This window comes from Silene latifolia, chromosome 8 (assembly GCF_048544455.1).
Source record: "Silene latifolia isolate original U9 population chromosome 8, ASM4854445v1, whole genome shotgun sequence".
Classification (NCBI taxonomy): domain Eukaryota; kingdom Viridiplantae; phylum Streptophyta; class Magnoliopsida; order Caryophyllales; family Caryophyllaceae; genus Silene; species Silene latifolia.
The window spans coordinates 10,940,625-10,959,143 of record NC_133533.1 but is presented as its reverse complement, the minus strand read 5'-3'; the positions used below and the strand labels follow the sequence as shown (position 1 = coordinate 10,959,143).

At 36.8% G+C, this 18,519-nt stretch overlaps 1 protein-coding gene and 1 pseudogene across 1 annotated transcript; both read right to left on the bottom strand.

The window, feature by feature from the left end:
• Positions 1–279: 279 nt before the first annotated feature.
• On the bottom strand, positions 280–10,795 carry LOC141594656 (heat shock 70 kDa protein 18-like). The gene is made up of 3 exons (XM_074414658.1): positions 10,537–10,795; positions 8,997–9,086; positions 280–1,811 (listed from the first exon to the last, which is right to left on the bottom strand). Exons 1-3 carry the CDS (start codon positions 10,793–10,795, stop codon positions 280–282), a joined length of 1,881 nt encoding a protein of 626 aa, XP_074270759.1.
• A 3,734-nt stretch (positions 10,796–14,529) lies between these two features.
• LOC141594655 (heat shock 70 kDa protein 18-like) lies at positions 14,530–17,873 on the bottom strand (annotated as a pseudogene).
• Between the last annotated feature and the right edge of the window lie 646 nt (positions 17,874–18,519).

Below are 18,519 nucleotides of genomic sequence, written 5' to 3'. Positions count from 1 at the left end.
GGAGAAATGAGAGGGGTATAATTGTCAACAATGTAATACGATGAGTAAAATGAGTACTGCGAAAATTAGCACCTTTTTTTAACGATATACATAAATTATGTGATTTTAGAAAAAAAAATCATTTTTGATAATCACAAGCGTCGAATTTAACATTGTAACTTCTACATATATATTTCAAGAATTTATTGTCAAATTATTGGCAAAAATAAATAAAGTAAGATATTAAGAGCCGTAGAACTCACACAACAAAACAGAAATGAAAAGAACATCTCATCTACTTCAATACAACCTCAAACAAATGATCTGAAGCTCAACCTTCTTCCGCTCAAACATAGACGCATCACAGCAAAGATCATTCCAATCTAACCATCTCAATGTCTGCTCAATCGCTTCCTCCGCCGATTTCTTATCGTTCCTGAACCTATTGCGACATTGTCTCACCATCTCGCTAGCCTCCTCTATGTAATTCTCCAAGTCGGTCTTAGCCTCAACTGCCCTTTTGTATTCCTCGTCTTGAGCCTTATACATCGCACCCTCTAACACCATCCTATCAATCAACTCCTTTGTTAGCCTCCCGCCATGTTCGGTGATAGTAATCTGGTCCTTGTTTTTGGTACCGACTAGCTTAGCTGACACAGTCAAGATACCATTAACATCGATCTCAAAGCAAACATCGAACTTAGACGCTGCTTCGGGTCCAGGTGGTATGTCGTACAAATAGAACTTGCCCAAAAAGTTGTTGTCTACAGCTATATATCTCTCACCCTCATAGACACTAAACCTCACTGGATTTTGATTCTCATATCCGGTGTATAGATTCCCATACATCTTAGTTGGGATGGTCGTATTTCGAGGAACAAAAACTTTCATGGATTTATCTTTAACCGCAACACCAAGTGATAAAGGATTAACGTCAACAAGCACAGTATCCTTGTGATCCCCAACACCGGCTAAGATTGCCGCGTGATAAGCAGCTCCATAGGCAACCGCCTCATCAGGATTTATACTTCTACATAGCTCTTTTCCATCGAAATGGTCTTGTAACAATTGTTGCACCTTTGGGATTCGAGTTGACCCGCCCACAAGCACTATATCATCCACATCGGTTTTCTTCAGCTTCGCGTCATTTAGACATTTGTCTACGGGTTCTAAACATTTCTTGAACAAATCCTGATTTAAGTATTCAAACCTTGCACGGGATATTGTGGAAGAGAAGTCTATTCCATCTAAAAGGCAATCAATCTCAATTGACGTACATGTAATCGAAGAAAGGTTCCTCTTAGCCCTTTCGCAGGCGGCTCTCAATCTTCCTAGAGCCCTGGGGTTTTCATCCAAATTTTTCTTATATTTCCTAGCAAACATGTCCACAAAGTAGCTCACCAATCTCGTGTCAAAATCACCTCCGCCAAGGTGGGTATCGCCACTCACGGCTTTAACCTCAAAGGAATCCTTTTGGACCGTCACTATAGAGACATCAAAGGTTCCGCCACCAAGATCAAAAACCAGTATATTTTTTGTCGCGGCATTGTATTTAGTAAGCTCCTTGTCGAGACCATAGGCAATGGCAGCAGCAGTGGGCTCATTAATGATGCGCTCAACATTGAGCCCGGCAATGACTCCAGCGTCTTTAGTCGCCTTACGTTGTGCATCATTGAAATAAGCTGGAACAGTAACAACAGCATCCGTAACTTCTTTACCCAGATAGGTTTCGGCAATCTCTTTCATCTTCACAAGAATCATCGATGATATTTGCTCAGGACTAAATAGCTTTTCTTCATCCTTGTAATTCACCACAATTCTCGGGTAGTTACCTTCACTGTTCTCAGGGTCAACAATGACTTTAAAAGGCCAGAGTTTCATGTCGTCCTGAACTATTGGGTCGTCGAATTTTCTTCCAATTAGCCTCTTTGTTTCTGTCATTCAAATAAATTTAATCAAGAATAATTCCATTTGAACTAAAGTTATTATTCGTAAGAGTATTGATCATAAATACGGAGTACAAGATATGGTGTATAACTAATGGTTCACTCGAGCCTTTATTTGGTAAAACTAACTGAAAAGGTAGCTGAAAAGTGAAAAGTTAACTGAAATCTGAAAAGGTAACGGATAAGTAACTGACAAACCAGCTGAAAAGGTAGCTGATTTGGACAAATAAACTACTTGCCAAACAGCTGCAAAAACTACTTGCCAAAAACTAACCGAAAAGATAGCATTTCATTTCAAATAGCTTATTTGGACAAATAAACTACTTGCCAAACACTTGCAAAAACCAAATAACTAAAATTTTAGTCAAATAAACAAAAACCAAATAGCTAAAATTTTAGTCAAATAAACTACTTTGCTCAAATAAGCTACCTAAAGTGTCATGACAAACAGATCCTAACTCAAAAGTCAATTGAACCCAAAATCTTATGTCTAGTACATATACACAACATGAAACACTAATAAAAAATGATATCTTACTAGACCAGTGAAATGGGTTAGGTGATTGGCCTATGAGTTATGTTATTTCGCGTTTGGATAAAATAGGGTGAAGTCTATTTTGGCTTTATAAAATACGAATTTTTACCGGTTGAGTTAGAGTCAAAAATAGGTAAATTAAAGCCTTTTTTTAGATGTTTATTTTCTTAATTTTAATTATAAATATATAGTTATTGTTAATTTATATAATTATCTAATTTAATATTACTAAGGATAAGAAATTTTGCATCTAATATATTCAATATCGCAACGTTATACGGAGTATTTGGTTGATCAGTTGTTAGACGTGTGTGACAAACACCAATTATATGTTAACCATTTGATTAATTAATCCCGTGTAAAACTATGTTTTAAAACAAATATAAACATATTTTATTTCAAAAAATTTAAAATTTATATTATTTAATCATTTTACATTGATTTAATTTGCTTTAAATACAATTTCTCAATAAATTTACCCATTTAGGGGTCGGGTTACAGGTGTGGTGGGGGTGGGGCGTGGGGCGTGGGGGGTGTTACCCTTAATGCGAGTTATTATCAAGGCGGGTCGTTTTCGAATTCGTCTTATTTTGGACGGCTTTGGTTGGGTTTTTTTCTTTGTAAATGATCCCAATCAGTATTTTGGCTCGGGTTATCTTTTGACAAGTCTATATTTAACTCCTATAAATGAGTTTTTATTAGTTGTTTCCTTATTTTATTCGTACAAAAAATAAGACGTTCATATTCTTTCCAATAAAGCTCGTGAAATGTATATATCAGGTCAACTCCTTTATTATAAAGGGGTTAAAACTCCAAATCTATACTACCAATTGTATACCGCTGGTTGCATAATCGACTAATTGGGAGGATGGTGGTAGGGGGAGGGAAGGTTGGAGAGGGGAATCTTTGATAACCTTCCCTTTATATTGAAAATTATTCTTTCCATAATTAAATAATAGATTCTTCCTTACGTTTTATTGGCGGTATATAGAAGATTTTGTATACTGAGTGTAACCGTAACATCTTCCAATAATATACACATAAAACATAAGGTTAAATGTTGTCTTGAAACCGAATAAAATCAAATAAATTAGCATGTCTTTGCAGATAAAATGTACTCGTTAAACGTAAAAATATAGTAATCCGTAATATAAAAAATCAGTTAATCACCACTAAACTAAAAGATTAAGAGTTGCTCATAATTTTTCCGCTCAATTAATTGACAAAAAAGGTGGGCCCATATTAAAGTTTTAACTTTTAATTGATTGACTACCAAATTGCACCCAGAATAAAATATTTCAATCAAATCAAATGTCAAATAAAAATATGCTTAACACTGCCATTTCCTCAACGCTCAATTGATTGACCATAGAAAGTTGTCTCATATAGAAAATAATCTTTTAATTGATTGACATATAAGATGCACCTATACTGAATAAGTAAATTTGCATAGTTTCAATTTTATTTGCATTTTTTTTTTAATAAATTGTCCTCTTTTTTTAAATTATGTCATCCTTATTAATATGGGTAGTTCTTAATAAAAGATATGGAGTAAAATTTAATAATTCTAATTTTTTCTATTAAAAATAAAGGAAAAAAGAATATGGGTGTAAATAGTATTTTTAATTGTTTGTAAATCGTCCTTCTAGATGTATCGTATACTGTTTAAATATATTTCCGTTATAAAGTCAACATGCGCTTTACTTACATTTCGTATCTAACTCAATCCTCTTATCCCCCTATAATTCTTCTACAACTAAAACTAAAAGATTAAATCATCTATAATTTTTTCCGATCAATGCAATAATAAAGTAGCGAGTCTATATTAGATTATGTTATCCCATAATAGTCAGCTATCATTATTTTTAATAATAAAAATAGGTTCACACAAAAATAACTTAATTTAAAATCCTTTGATTACTACCCTTTTTTTAAAAAATATTGCTAATATTATAATCAATACATTACAACATTCTATTATAAATACAACTCATTTATGTGAATATTTTAACTTTTTACGAGCTCTAGCCTTTATATATCCAACCCTCACAAATGTCTTGATTTAGCACGGGATCTCAACTAGTTAAAAGAAATAAGTTAATAAGGTAAGAGTACAAACCAAAGATAGTGTTACTAGGGTTCATGGGGCCCTGGTGTTTAGCAGCATCGCCAATAAGGCGATGGGTTTGGGTGAAAGCAACACAAGACGGTGTTGTACGGTTGCCCAAGTCATTGGTGATGATCTCGACACGATTGTGTTGCCAAACCCCTACACATGAGTAGGTAGTCCCAAGATCGATCCCTATAAAAGGCTCCTTTAGATTTCTACTCGTGGCTGTCTTCGTGCACGAGCTCTCGCCTTTCTTTTTCAGAGTTGGGAGCGGAGAGCTCATCTTTGCAACTCGATTTCAGTGATTCTTTTCGGAAGCTAATAATGAAAGAGTTTGCTTATTTAATTATAGCGTCGATATGTTATATATAGTACGTCGATTGTTATAAGTTTTGCATTAGACTTTGTCAATTATTATTTGTACAAGAAACATACTCCGTCTTACTAGATTTAGTATTAGGCATTGCGTGTGGGATTACCACACTAATTTTTCAACTGACTTTCTGAATATACCAGGTCGCCACTGGTGGAAATGAGATGCAATATCACCTTCTTACATATCTTTATACCAGGTCGCCGCTGGAGGAAATGAGATGCATTATCACCTTCTTACATATCTTTATACCAGGTCGCCGCTGGTGGAAATGAGATTTAATATCACCTTCTTACATATATTTATACCAGGTCGATGCTAGTGGTACTGAAATTCAATATCACTTCTTCCATATATTTATGTAAGTATAGGAGTTTGTCATACATGTATGTGGGTTGGTTTACATGTATCGAGACTTGAAACCACCCCTCAAAACAACTTGGAACATTATATTATTGAGAGAGCACTTTTTCGCACCCTTTACACGTTTTTCATGACTCTTTCCTTCATTATTTTCAGTAAATTTGCCATACGTCAATTCGTTGGTGTTTATTTTCATTGCAAGCTGTTGATTGCAACAAATTACAAGCCAGTTTCATTGAATTGAAGTGAAGGTTGAATAGTAGTAATCTCAAATTACTTGGTCAACTGTCGTCATTCACAGTCACTGCTCAATCCGTTGCAAACGACATGAAGAGATCGATGATTGTGGTTAACTACAAGATGAAGAGAATAATTTTTCCCAAGTAACATATCGTCCATGATCCTCTCCGAGATGGACATTTCAACGGCGCACCTTAGCTTGGCACTGATGTCAGGAATGTTGTTCTCTCTGTTCCGGCCTACTTTAATAATGGTACTAGTACATCTTAGAATTTATTCCCTAAAATAAATTTTCATCTCCAACAGTTATCATCAGGAAGGTCATCGTCATTGACTCCATATTTCTTGTCAAGGCGTTGGGCGGGGCGAAGCCCGGGGGTTTCAAAGTCAAAAGCAAGTGTTTACATAGCCGGTACATAAAAAAAAGGAGCCCAGTGCACGATGGCGTCCACGCTAGGCGAGGGTCCAGGAAAAGGTCCCACCACAAGAGTGGGATTGGGGCAAGCCTTCCCTTGTCATTTTGGCAAGAGGCCGCTCCAAGGACTTGAACCCGTGACCTCACGGTCACATAGGCAGTACATACCTAGAGAAAAACACGTTCCTTAAAATCCTTACATACTAATCTAATATATATACATCCACACAACAACACAAAAGACCATCTTCCATCTTCCAACAACCATCATTTATACCACCTCCTCATCTTCATCTTCCTCATCTTCCTCATCTTCCTCATCTTCATTGATTCATAATGTCAAAAATTCAAAATCAAATCCATCAAGCATTTGATTTTATTTGGTTGCTGAAAAGCATAACATTGAGGATTATGAGAAGTTCGTATTATTTAAAAATTCTTAAAATTGAACATAAATTCTACTACCCATGAGAAGTTTGCATTGTATACCTACTTGAACTCAAATCCGTATAACCAAGTACGGGTAGTAAGCAAAGCATCTACAGTTTCTGGCTTAAGAGAGATTTCCATTTAGTAATAAGTCTACTACCCATGCTGAAGGCACACTGGTCGTAACTGGAATAGCTAAGATGTCTTTAGCCATGGAAGCAACGATAGGAAATTGTTTCTCATTCTCTTTCCACCAGGATAGAACATCAATCTCCAATGTATGATGTATCCGAGCCTCGTCTAGGTACATGTCTAACTCTAACATTGGAAGGACTAGGAATAAAGGCAGCCAACTAGCACTTGGTCGATCCCTCTTAATGGTGTGTTTTAAGGAAATGGAGAGGATAGGAAATTGGGAGCTCCCTAATCCCTACTAATCACTTTCACCACAGCATTACCAATGCTTCGGTGGCACTACGCCAATGGTTAAAAATATCGGAAGGAAAAAAAAAATTGACAACTATATATACTCACGAGTTTTACTCAATCTCCGTTTTAAGCTCACAAACTCCATAAATGAGCACAACTGTTTCAAGCTCAGGTGAGCTCAAATTGACTCGAGCTCGAATTTTGCTTCATGTTCACAAGCCGAGTAAGGCCAAGGCCATGCTTAAGTAGGCTTGTTATCACCTCTACTCATATACAAGCGAAGGGAGTATGTGTTGTACTAATTCTCTTTCTTGCGGAGGTAGATTGAATACCAGGCTGTCTTGTAAACACGTAATTATCATGAATATATTAATCATTTCTTTATTTTCTGATCGCTTAAAACTTAATGAGACACTTTATTTTTCGGCCTTTTATCACGATTACTTCGTATGATTCATGAAGCAATCTAGCACTCCTTGTAAACTGTAATAAAAACGTTCATTAGAGGTTACAAAGTACAAATCGGAACATAATGTTAACACACATTTTTCGAATTAGGAGAACGAATGAAAGCTATCAAAATCAACATTTAACCAACTAACCGCAGTCTTAGGAGTGTTCTCACCGAAAACATCATCACAAACACTCTGAAGCTCAACCTTCTTTTTCTCAAACAAAGACACGTCTCCACAAAGATGATTCCAATCCAACCATCCCTTTGTCTGCTCAATTTCAACCTCAATCAATCTCTTTTCATCTTCACTCATCATTTCGGGACATTGATTCATCCTCAATATAACCTCCTCTACATAATTCTCTAATGCGGCCTTAGCCTCAATTGCCTTTTTGAATGCTTCGTCTTGAGCCTTATACATCTCACCCTCTTTCACCATCCTTTCGATCGCATACTTTGTTAGCCTTTTGTTGTGCTCGGTGATAGTGATTTGCTCCATGTTATAGGTACCAACTAGTTGAGCTGACACGGTCAGGATACCATTAGCATCCATCTCGAAGAAGACATCAAATTTAGACGCGCCTTTATGTCCTGGTGGTATGTCATGCAACATGAATTCACCCAAGAAGTTGTTGTCTTTGGCTTTGAATCTCTCACCCTCGTAGATACGGAAAATCGCTGCAACAAGGTTATCAGATGGTGTTTCCAAATTCCTAGCAATCTTCGTAGTAGGGATGGTTGTATTTCGAGGAACAACAACAAGCATGGATGTATCATAAACCTCAATACCAAGTGATAAAGGAGTAACGTCGAAAAGCACAATATCCTTATGATTGCCAACACCTGCAAGGATGGCAGCATGAGAGGCGGCCCCATAGGCAACCGCCTCGTCCGGGTTGATCCTTCTACATAGCTCTTGTCCATTGAAGTAATCCTGCAACATTTGTTGTACCTTTGGGATTCGTGTTGATCCGCCCACAAGCACTATATCGTGCACATCAGTTTTCCTCATTTTTGCGTCATTTAGACATTTGTCCACGAGTTCCAAACATTTCTCCAACAAATCCATATTTAAGCTCTCGAATCGTGCACGCGTTATAGTTGAACTGAAGTCTATCCCATCCAAGAGACAATCAATCTCAATTGATGCATTAGTTGTCGAAGAAAGGCTCCTCTTAGCCCTCTCGCATGCGGCTGTCAACCTCACTAAAGACCTAGGATTGTCACCCAACTTCTTCTTATATTTCCTCTCAAACTCGGCCACAAGGTACCCCACCAGTCTCCTATCAAAGTCACCTCCACCAAGGTGAGTATCACCAGTCACAGCTATAACCTCAAACACATCCTTTTGAACGGTCACTAAAGAGACATCGAAGGTGCCACCACCAAGATCAAACACTAAGATATTTTTCTTCGCCCCATTGTTATAGCCAATAAGCTCTTTGTCGAGGCCATAGGCAATGGCAGCAGCGGTTGGCTCACTAATGATGCGCAAAACATTAAGCCCAGCAATGATACCAGCGTCTTTAGTCGCCTTGCGTTGTGCATCATTGAAATAAGCCGACGATAATAACGACATCCTTAACATCTTTACCCAGATAGTTTTCAGCGATCTCTTTCATCTTCACTAGAATCATTGACGATATTTGTTCAGGAAAGAATTGCTTTTCTTCATCCTTATATGTTACAACAATTACAGGGTTGTTGCCATTAGTAGTATCACTAGCGTCAGGAATGACTTTAAATGGCCAGTGCTTCATGTCATCCTGAACGATAGGGTCATCGAGGTTTCTGCCTATTAGCCTCTTCGCGTCTGTCCATCAAACAAATGATTCATCATCATGATTATATTGCCATCGATGTGGTTAACTATTTAATTGAAAACTTAAATCTATTTAATTTGCAAACAAATTCAGGTTACGGCCCTTAATTAAACTATCTAATATACGGAATAAATCACAAATTTTTCACTTGATAGTTGGTTGATACACACAGAAGTGCAGATATCAAATCACTAATTCATACCCGCCGTTGAAGTTAATAAGATTGAGTACTAAAACCATGTGCTAATTTAAGTGCTTAAACTGAACAAACATCTACTGAAGCAGACAAAGTCATAGTAGAAATGTAGAATCATGGGATAGCTCGGGTAATGTCGTCGAGTTAATAACAGAAAAACTATAAACAATGTTTGAATAGGCCATGAATCCAGTGAATATTTACCCTACCAAACACCATATTAAATAACGCTGGTAGATTCCGGACTAACAATAGATTGATCAATCAATCTACTAATTTTATGTGTTTAGGGGAGATAATGAAACGAGACAGCTCACGAGCAACTCAAACTACCCTCGCTCGGTCAAAGCTTGGGTTCGACTTGAGAGCTTAACGACTCAAGCCAGGCTACAATTGGCTCAGCTCTAAAAGGTCCTGAGCGGCTCAAAAATCTATTAATTTCATGTAATTAGTGTTTTGAGATTTAAATCGAAATTTTACCATATTCTAATTCTGTAACCGTATTTTTTAGTTATTTAAAAGGATTTTACTATTGAACAATCTACCTCATACAATCCTAACAGCCTTATCGATCTAAAATAAAATCCTAACAACATTGATAATTAGGGATAATATTCGATACACTATTGACTACGAATATAATTAAAAGGGTTATGATCTTTATACATGAAAGAGCAACTACGAATTGAAAAGAAGACAACTAATTTGAAAATAGCTAAAAACAATGTTATAATTCGGCAACACAAAAACTTGTGAGAAATGGTCTTTCAATAACTTACTAAGAAATCACTTTATTACTCTTATACTCCCTCCTATTCATTTTAACCTTCCCCCTTTCCTTTTTCATCTATTCATATAACTTTCCCCCTTTCCTTATTTAGTAAAGTTTTATACTTATTTTAATCACCTTACCCCACAACAATACCCCACAATACTCAATACTTTCATCTTTATCTTATTTTAATCACCTTACCCCACAACAATACTTATTTTAATCATCTTACCCCACAATAATACCTTCCCTCTCTCCAATTACCTTACACCACCACAATACTTTACAATAAAATAATCCTACCCTTAATTTGCGTGCCATTTTGAAAGGGGAAGTTTAAAATGAATAGGAGGGAGTACTATATGTGACTATTTTATTACTTTTGATATCATTTTACCTCAAATTGTAATTAAAATATCAATAAAACAAACTCGCCACAAAAGAAGGTAAAAACACAAGGTAAAGAACAAACCATAGATAGTGTTGGCAGGGTTCTTGGCGGCCTGGTTTTTAGCAGCTTCTCCAATAAGGCGCTGAGTTTCGGTGAAAGCGACCCAAGACGGTGTGGTACGGTTGCCCAAGTCGTTAGTGATGATTTCAACTCGGCCGTGTTGCCAAACCCCGACACATGAGTAGGTGGTACCAAGATCAATCCCGATAGCAGGCTGCTTTGTTTTCTCATTCCACCGTGCCTCGCATTTCTCCATCAGAGTTGAGAGCGATAAATTCATCTCTTTGCTCTCGACTTCAATATTTCCTATGTCCCAATCAATTGCTTATCTTTACGGTTTTTAGCGTTTGATTGGGACAAAGGGCGTAATAACTTTTGATGGAGAAATTTTCCGAGTTTTATTTTAGAATTTAGCATGGGATTAACTAAACCTCAACCGCATCTTTAATACTATTTAAAACATCACTACGAAATTTAGTAATGTTGCAAATTGGCAGAGACTGAGTACTCGAAAATCAGTTGAAAAATTAGTGTTATACGCGTAATGCCTGATATTACATCTCGCAAGACGGAGTATGTTTTTTGAGTAAATAATAGACATGGTCTATGGTTTTTCTAATAATGTGTATTCATTCAATTCAATACTCTTCTTTTCCTTTCATTTACTTTTAATGGTCGGGATTTTGTTCTGAGATAATCTAACGGTCAATCATATGATAAGTTAGAGAAAAAGAATAACGATTCAAGATTATAGCACTCACAAGGCGGTCTTATATATTGTATTGATAAGTTCCGTTATCGGGCCTGGACCGCACCCGTATATGAAGGAGAGAGAGTCAAACTTATAAGTCTAAGGAGGTTCCATCCCAAAACCAATTGGCAATGGCTGGAGTAACTCCTTGGTTTATATGATAGACAACTCTCTCCTCTTTTTTCAATTTTCATAACAATATATTATTCGACATTATAATATATAATCATATGATATCTCCCTAATATTCTCCAAGATAACGATTTTTAATTTTTTTTTCTAAAAAGGCACTGTTTGGCAAACGGCAGAAGCAGATTAATGATAGCAGATAGCGTTAGCAAAATACGGTTGACAGATTTTAGTAGCAGGTTTGACCAGCATATTAAATTAGCATAATTAAGAAAATGTGTTTGGTAACTAGCAGATTATATGAAAAGTCTACCATTTCCATGTATAAACTCAATATGCTATTACAATATGCTGTTATTAGCAGTATATTCAAAAACATTAGATTCCGGCCAATATGCTATCTGAATATGCCATTAATCAAACAGATAAAATTAGTAGATTGATTGGTCAAACTACTATTTAAGCCGGAATCTACTAATTTCACCTAATATGTTGTTTACCAAACAGAGCCTAAGAACGAAACTTGTAAGATTCTCCACGCGACAATTTAATAGTCGAATTGCAAATAGAATTGAAATTCGACTTAGAAAATCCAAAGTAAAAGTGCGACTCGACTAGATGGGACTTATTCTCGTTGATCAGTCTATATTTATAGCATTATTACAATTACAATTACAATTACAATATTACACTAGACCATTCTCTAATTGAATTGGTTTTGTTATTAGTGTGATACTAGTATTATTCTGCAGTTAACTAATAGTATAATGGATTGACCTGCCAATTCTTGATCGACGCAGCTGCTGACTGGCAAATAATTTGGGATTATACATGTCAAGATACGGCTCACCCATAATAAAGACACATGTGAGTATCCCACATTGAAAAGGGGGCTGATTTATATCGACGACGTTTTTCAAAAAAAAGACGATAACTGCCCTTCCACCCATCAAACACTTTCTCTCTCTAAAAAATTTCCTCTCAAATTCAACTAAAAATCAACTAAATTAAAAAAAAAAACCAACAACAACAATTAACAACATGACGGATCCCGAATCACCGGTACTTAAACAACTTAATCGCTTCATTATTTGGTTAATTTTTTTTTCGCACCGTTAAATATGTTCGATAATTAATTTACGTCACGTATTAACTTAGTAATAGCAAACATTGCGATTTTTCTGCATAAATCTGAAATTTGTCCCCCGAAAGTTGAACCATGGACCAAAGTTGAAATCCAACGTTCAGCTCATGGTCCAAACGTTGGAAATCAACGTTCACCATGGTCCAAACAATGGAAATCCACGTTCACCATGGACCAAACGTTGGAATCCCACGTTTGGCCACATTGATTTTTTTTTTTTTTTTTTTAATTCCTCCATGGTCAAACGTCCAAAATTTACGTTTCACCATGGATGAAACAACCAATTCTCACGTTTCATCCATGGTGTCCCCTTCCCCATTTTTTTCGACTCAAATTCGATACCAACAACAATATTATTCGACATATAATTGACTTATTTTACGCAAACAACTATACAATTACAACTAATTAGCAAAAGATTGACAACAAAAACAACAATACAATTACAATAATTGTTAAGATCTAGACGGAGATAATTCATAAAGGTGGAGAATTGTATTATTGATTGTGTTGATCAGTTACATCGATATGGTGAGGTATTTATAATACCTCACGAATTAATGAAACCCTAAACCTAATTTGGCTAACCCTAATGGTAGTCGGGCCTAGTATAGGCCCAATCTCCTAATCCCCTCCCGCAATCGTAAATGCAGTACGTAGTACGAACTTTACGATTGGAGAAATACAAAGGAAAAAAAAAGAACATAAAAAAATGAAATCTTCAATCTTCGTCTTTTTCAATCTTCATTAAGTCTTCATCTCCGCAAGGTTGGTTGATAAGATAAACGAGTATAAGACTCGTTAGAAAATTTTCTTCGAACAAGAACGTTAAGCTTTTCGGACTTGTCGAAAGTATTAGTTAATTTGCAGGAACCCTAATCGAACCTGACAAATATCAATAAAACGGAAAATTATCCGTCAATTTCAAAATTTGGAGAACGCTAAGTTTTTCGAACTCCAAAGAAATCAATTTAGGACCACCTTGAACGAATTTGAAGAACTTTAATTAAGATTTCAAAGAAAAGATGATTTTTTTTTCCTTTTTTTTTTAATTTAGGGGAAAGCGTCGCAGCCATAGCAAAATTGCTACACAACAAGGACGCACCATACTACCATTATTAATGAGCCTTCTAAAGAAGGCAGGAACAAATGAAAAGCTTTGTATTTTTTTTTTTGTAGAAATTTGCAAATACGGAAGAAGATCCCGCCGGTGGGTGTAGTAGGTTAAACGACCCACCGGCAGGGGAAGCGGAATTTTTAGAGTCCTCAGAAAAGAGGCTCTGATACCATGTTAAGATCTAGACGGAGATAATTCATAAAGGTGGAGAATTGTATTATTGATTGTGTTGATCAGTTTAATCGATATGGTGAGGTATTTATAATACCTCACGAATTAATGAAACCCTAAACCTAATTTGGCTAACCCTAATAGTAGTCGGGCCTAGTATAGGCCCAATCTCCTAATAATAATACAAACAACAATCTATCTTTCAAAACTAATTACAAAGCTAATTTAAAAAAAAAAAAAAAAAAAAAAAAAAAACGGATATGAACAGTAGCGGTGGCGACGGTAAACGGCAGTGGCGGCGTGGTAGTGGCGGCGTCTGGTGGTGGTGTGGTGGTAGGAGGTGGTGATGGTGTTTGATGTTGGGAATATTTGGGGATTTTTGGAGTTAGAGGGAAAAGAAGAGAGTTAGTGAGATGTCAAGGGCAAAATTGTCTTTCGGAATGAAAACGTCGTCGATATTTACGATATGCCTAGAGTCTAGACTCTAGGTACTATATATCCGTTGTTTCTATTAGCGATGTACCACGAACAATGATCAATAAAACAACGATCGCTCTATGAATTCCTCCCTCTCAAATTCTAATACGTTATGATAAGTACAAGTGTCGAATTTAACATTGTAACATTTATATACATTTCAAGAGTTTATGGTTATATAAGATAAAATGAAAAGATACAAAATAGAAAAGAACACCCACATTATCAAAATATCATCAAAAAGGCCCTCTCAAGCTCATCCTTCTTATGCTCAAACATAGACACATCACCGCAAAGATCATTCCAATCTAACCATCTCAATGTCTGCTCAATCGCATCCTCGACCGATCTCTTATCCTTCTCCTTGATCCTATTGCGGCATTGTCTCACTATCGCGCTAACCTCCTTGATGTAATTCTCTAAGTCGGTCTTAGCCTCAACTGCCCTTTTGTATTCCTCGTCTTGAGCCTTATACATCTCACCCTCTAATACCATCTTATCGATCATGTCCTTTGTTAGCCTTCCGCTATGCTCGGTGATAGTGATCTGGTCCTTGTTTTTGGTGCCGACTAGGTGAGCTGACACGGTCAGGATACCATTAACATCAATCTCGAAGCAAACTTCAAACTTAGACGCGTACTTGGGTCCTGGGGGTATGTTGTACAGCGTGAATTTGCCCAAGAAGTTGTTCTCCGTGGCAATGGTTCTCTCACCCTCATAGACATTGAAACTCACTGGATTTTGGTTCTCATATGCTGTGTATACGTTCCCGAACATCTTAGTTGGGATGGTTGTATTTCGAGGAACAAAAACTTGCATGGATTTTTCTTGAACTTTAACCCCGAGTGATAATGGATTAACGTCAACAAGCACAATATCCTTGTAATCTCTCACACCTGCTAAGATTGCTCCAAAAGAAGCAGCTCCATAGGCAATCGGGATTTATGCTTCTGCATAGCTCTTTTCCATTGAAGTGATCTTGCAACAATTGTTGCACCTTTGGAATTCGAGTTGATCCGCCCACAAGCACTATATCGTGCACATCAGTTTTCTCCATCTTCGCGTCTTTTAGACACTGGTCCACGGGTATTAAACATTTCTCGAACAAGTCGTGATTTAGCTTCTCAAACCTTGCACGGGATATTGTTGAAGAGAAGTCTATTCCATCGAAAAGGCAATCAATTTCAACTGATGTCTCAGTAGTCGAAGAAAGGTTCCTCTTAGCCCTCTCGCAGGCGGCTCTCAACCTCCCTAGAGCTCTGGGATTTTCACCCAAATTTTTCTCATGTTTTCTAGCAAACTTGTCCACAAGGTAGCTCACCAATCTGATGTCAAAATCTGCTCCGCCAAGGTGGGTATCGCCACTCATGGCTTTAACCTCAAAGGAATCCTTTTGGATCGTCACTAAAGAGACGTCAAAGGTTCCACCGCCAAGATCAAACACCAAGATATTTTTTGTCGTGGCATTGTATCCAGTAAGCTCCTTGTCGAGACCATAAGCAATGGCAGCAGCAGTGGGCTCATTAATGATGCGCTCAACATTGAGGCCGGCAATGACTCCAGCATCTTTAGTCGCCTTACGTTGTGCATCATTGAAATAAGCCGGAACAGTAACAACAGCATCCGTAACCTCTTTACCTAAATAGGTTTCGGCAATCTTTTTCATCTTCCCGAGAATCATTGACGATATTTGTTCAGGACTAAATAGCTTTTCTTCATCCTTATAGGTCACAACAATCCTAGGATTGTTACCTTTAGGATTCTCAGGGTCAACAATGACTTTAAATGGCCACAGTTTCATGTCTTCTTGAACTATTGGATCATCGAATTTTCTTCCAATTAGCCTCTTCGCATCTTCATTTAAACAAATTAAATGTTAATCGTGATCAACTAGACCTGTCAAAAGCTGACATGACTCAAAAACTAACTGTAACTTAACTAGGAAATAACCCCTTTTTTCACCCCCCGGACTCGTAAGATAACTGCACCCGTTTTGACCAACTTAACACATTACTTTTAGGATTGCATTTGACCAAAAAAATTGAAAACTTCATTGAAAGTTATTCGACAATTCGACACTTATTTTGTTCGACGATAACTTGTAGCCGAGAGTTGATCGACGAGTAACATAATTTCATAGTATTAGTTGAGTAGGAAAACTTTATTTAAGTATCAGTTTTCTACATTTAGAGTTAATGAACATTTCTATTACGCTCCCTCACTCGAATGCCTATTGGGCTAGCTCTGATACCATGATAGATGAACCATCTCAACCAAAACTTTAAGGTGATGATTGAGGCTCAACTATTATATTTATTTCTATTAAGAACAATTACAAAATACTAAAATTATTTAATAAAAAACTAAAACAAGTCTAAACGAGCTTCGATCCGAGCACTCACTACTAAGCTATAAATCGTCTCATGTTTGCTCAAACTCGGCTTGAAATCAGTTTTGACTGATCTCCCTCCGAGCTCTGAGCAAGTTGATCCCCAAAGCTTTATGAGCCGACTCACGTCATTGCGAGTTCTGATTGTATTTATGATCAATATCTTATAAATATACTCCCTCAGTTCCGGTCATTTGTATACCTTTGGCTTTGGGCACAAAAACCAAAGATAGAGGGGGGCAATTAATGGATGACAAGTATTCCCAAAAATGAAAAACAATTGACTGATGCACCAAAAATGAAAAACGTAAACAAAAGACTTGAACAGAGGTAGTGGTAATTAACTTGAGTTTGAAGGGAATGAATTAAGCTCAAAAGTTAAAAGGTAAACCACTTTTATACCTCATTATAATAGTCTGGATTAGATGTGTCAAACGAGTGTGTTACAGATCGGGTAATTTTGGGTTTGAGTCAGGTAAAATACGTAATAGATGAATCATCTCAATCAAAATCTCAAGGTGATAGTTGAGGTCCAATTATTATATTTGTTTCTATTAGTTCTGATTCGTAATTAAATATTATTTTACCATTTATGATTATCTTTTTATTATGTTTGTTAAGCATTTTATACTTGTAAATTGTAATCAATATAATTTATACAGTACTTATTTTTTAATTTGATTTCAAAAGTGAAAAACAAAATAACGATTTAATCGAGCTCAAGCTATGCGCTAGCTAATTCCGAATTTAGCTTTTAAGCTCGGAGAATTCAGAGCCGATTCCAAGCCTGAGCTTAAATTTAATCAAGCTCAAGTTATGCGGCTGAGTTCAAATCGGCTTGGGTACATCCCTAAAGCAGTTGATTAAAAGAAAAAATAAGTTGAGAGAACAAGGTAAAGAACAAACCAAAGATAGTGTTGGTAGGGTTGATGTGGGCCTGGTTTTTAGCAGCATCGCCAATATGGCGATGGGTTTGGGTGAAAGCGACCCAAGACGGTGTTGTACGGTTTCCCAACTCGTTAGTGATGATCTCAACTCGACCGTGTTGCCAAACTGCGACACATGAGTACGTTGTCCCAAGATCGATCCCGATAGCAGGGTCCTTTAGTTTTCTACTCGCGGTTGTCTTCTTCCACCAGCTCTCACCTTTCATCTTCAGAGTTGAGAACGACGAACTCATCTTATTCAACTCAATTTCACTAATTCTTTTCGAATTATGGAAAGAGTTTCTGGTTTTAGTTATTGAAATTTAGAGTGGGATTAGTATATATAGTGGATTAGTTCACTTAAAAATTATGCTTTAGACTTCGTCACTTAACTATTTGTTGAAGAAACATACTTCGTCTTACGAGATTTAATATTAGGCATTGCGTGAGGGCGTGCCATACTAATTTTTCAACTGACTTTCGAGTTTCGAGTACCAGGTCGTCACTGTGTGGTGTGGCACCGAGATTCGATATCATCCTCTCATATACCTCAGTTTTTAATTATGTACAGTCTGCATGAATTAAATTAAACTTGCCAGATGGAAATTATCGGAAATTATTTGGCATTTATTTTCATCGCAAGCCGTTGATTGCAACACTTTAGGCCCGATTCTTTCCGGCTTAATTTCAGCTTATTGCAATTCAGTTCAGCTCAGCTCTATTTTGTTCAGCGTCATTCAGTCAAGTTCAACTCATTTCTTCACAAGTTAACTCTTACTTTAGCTCCATTCAGTTCAGCTCAGCTCCGTCTATTCAGTTCAGTTCAGCTCCTTTCATCCGAAAAGAACAGAGCCTTATTAAGAGCCGATCTCAGACGTGAGGGTTGAATAGTAGTAATCT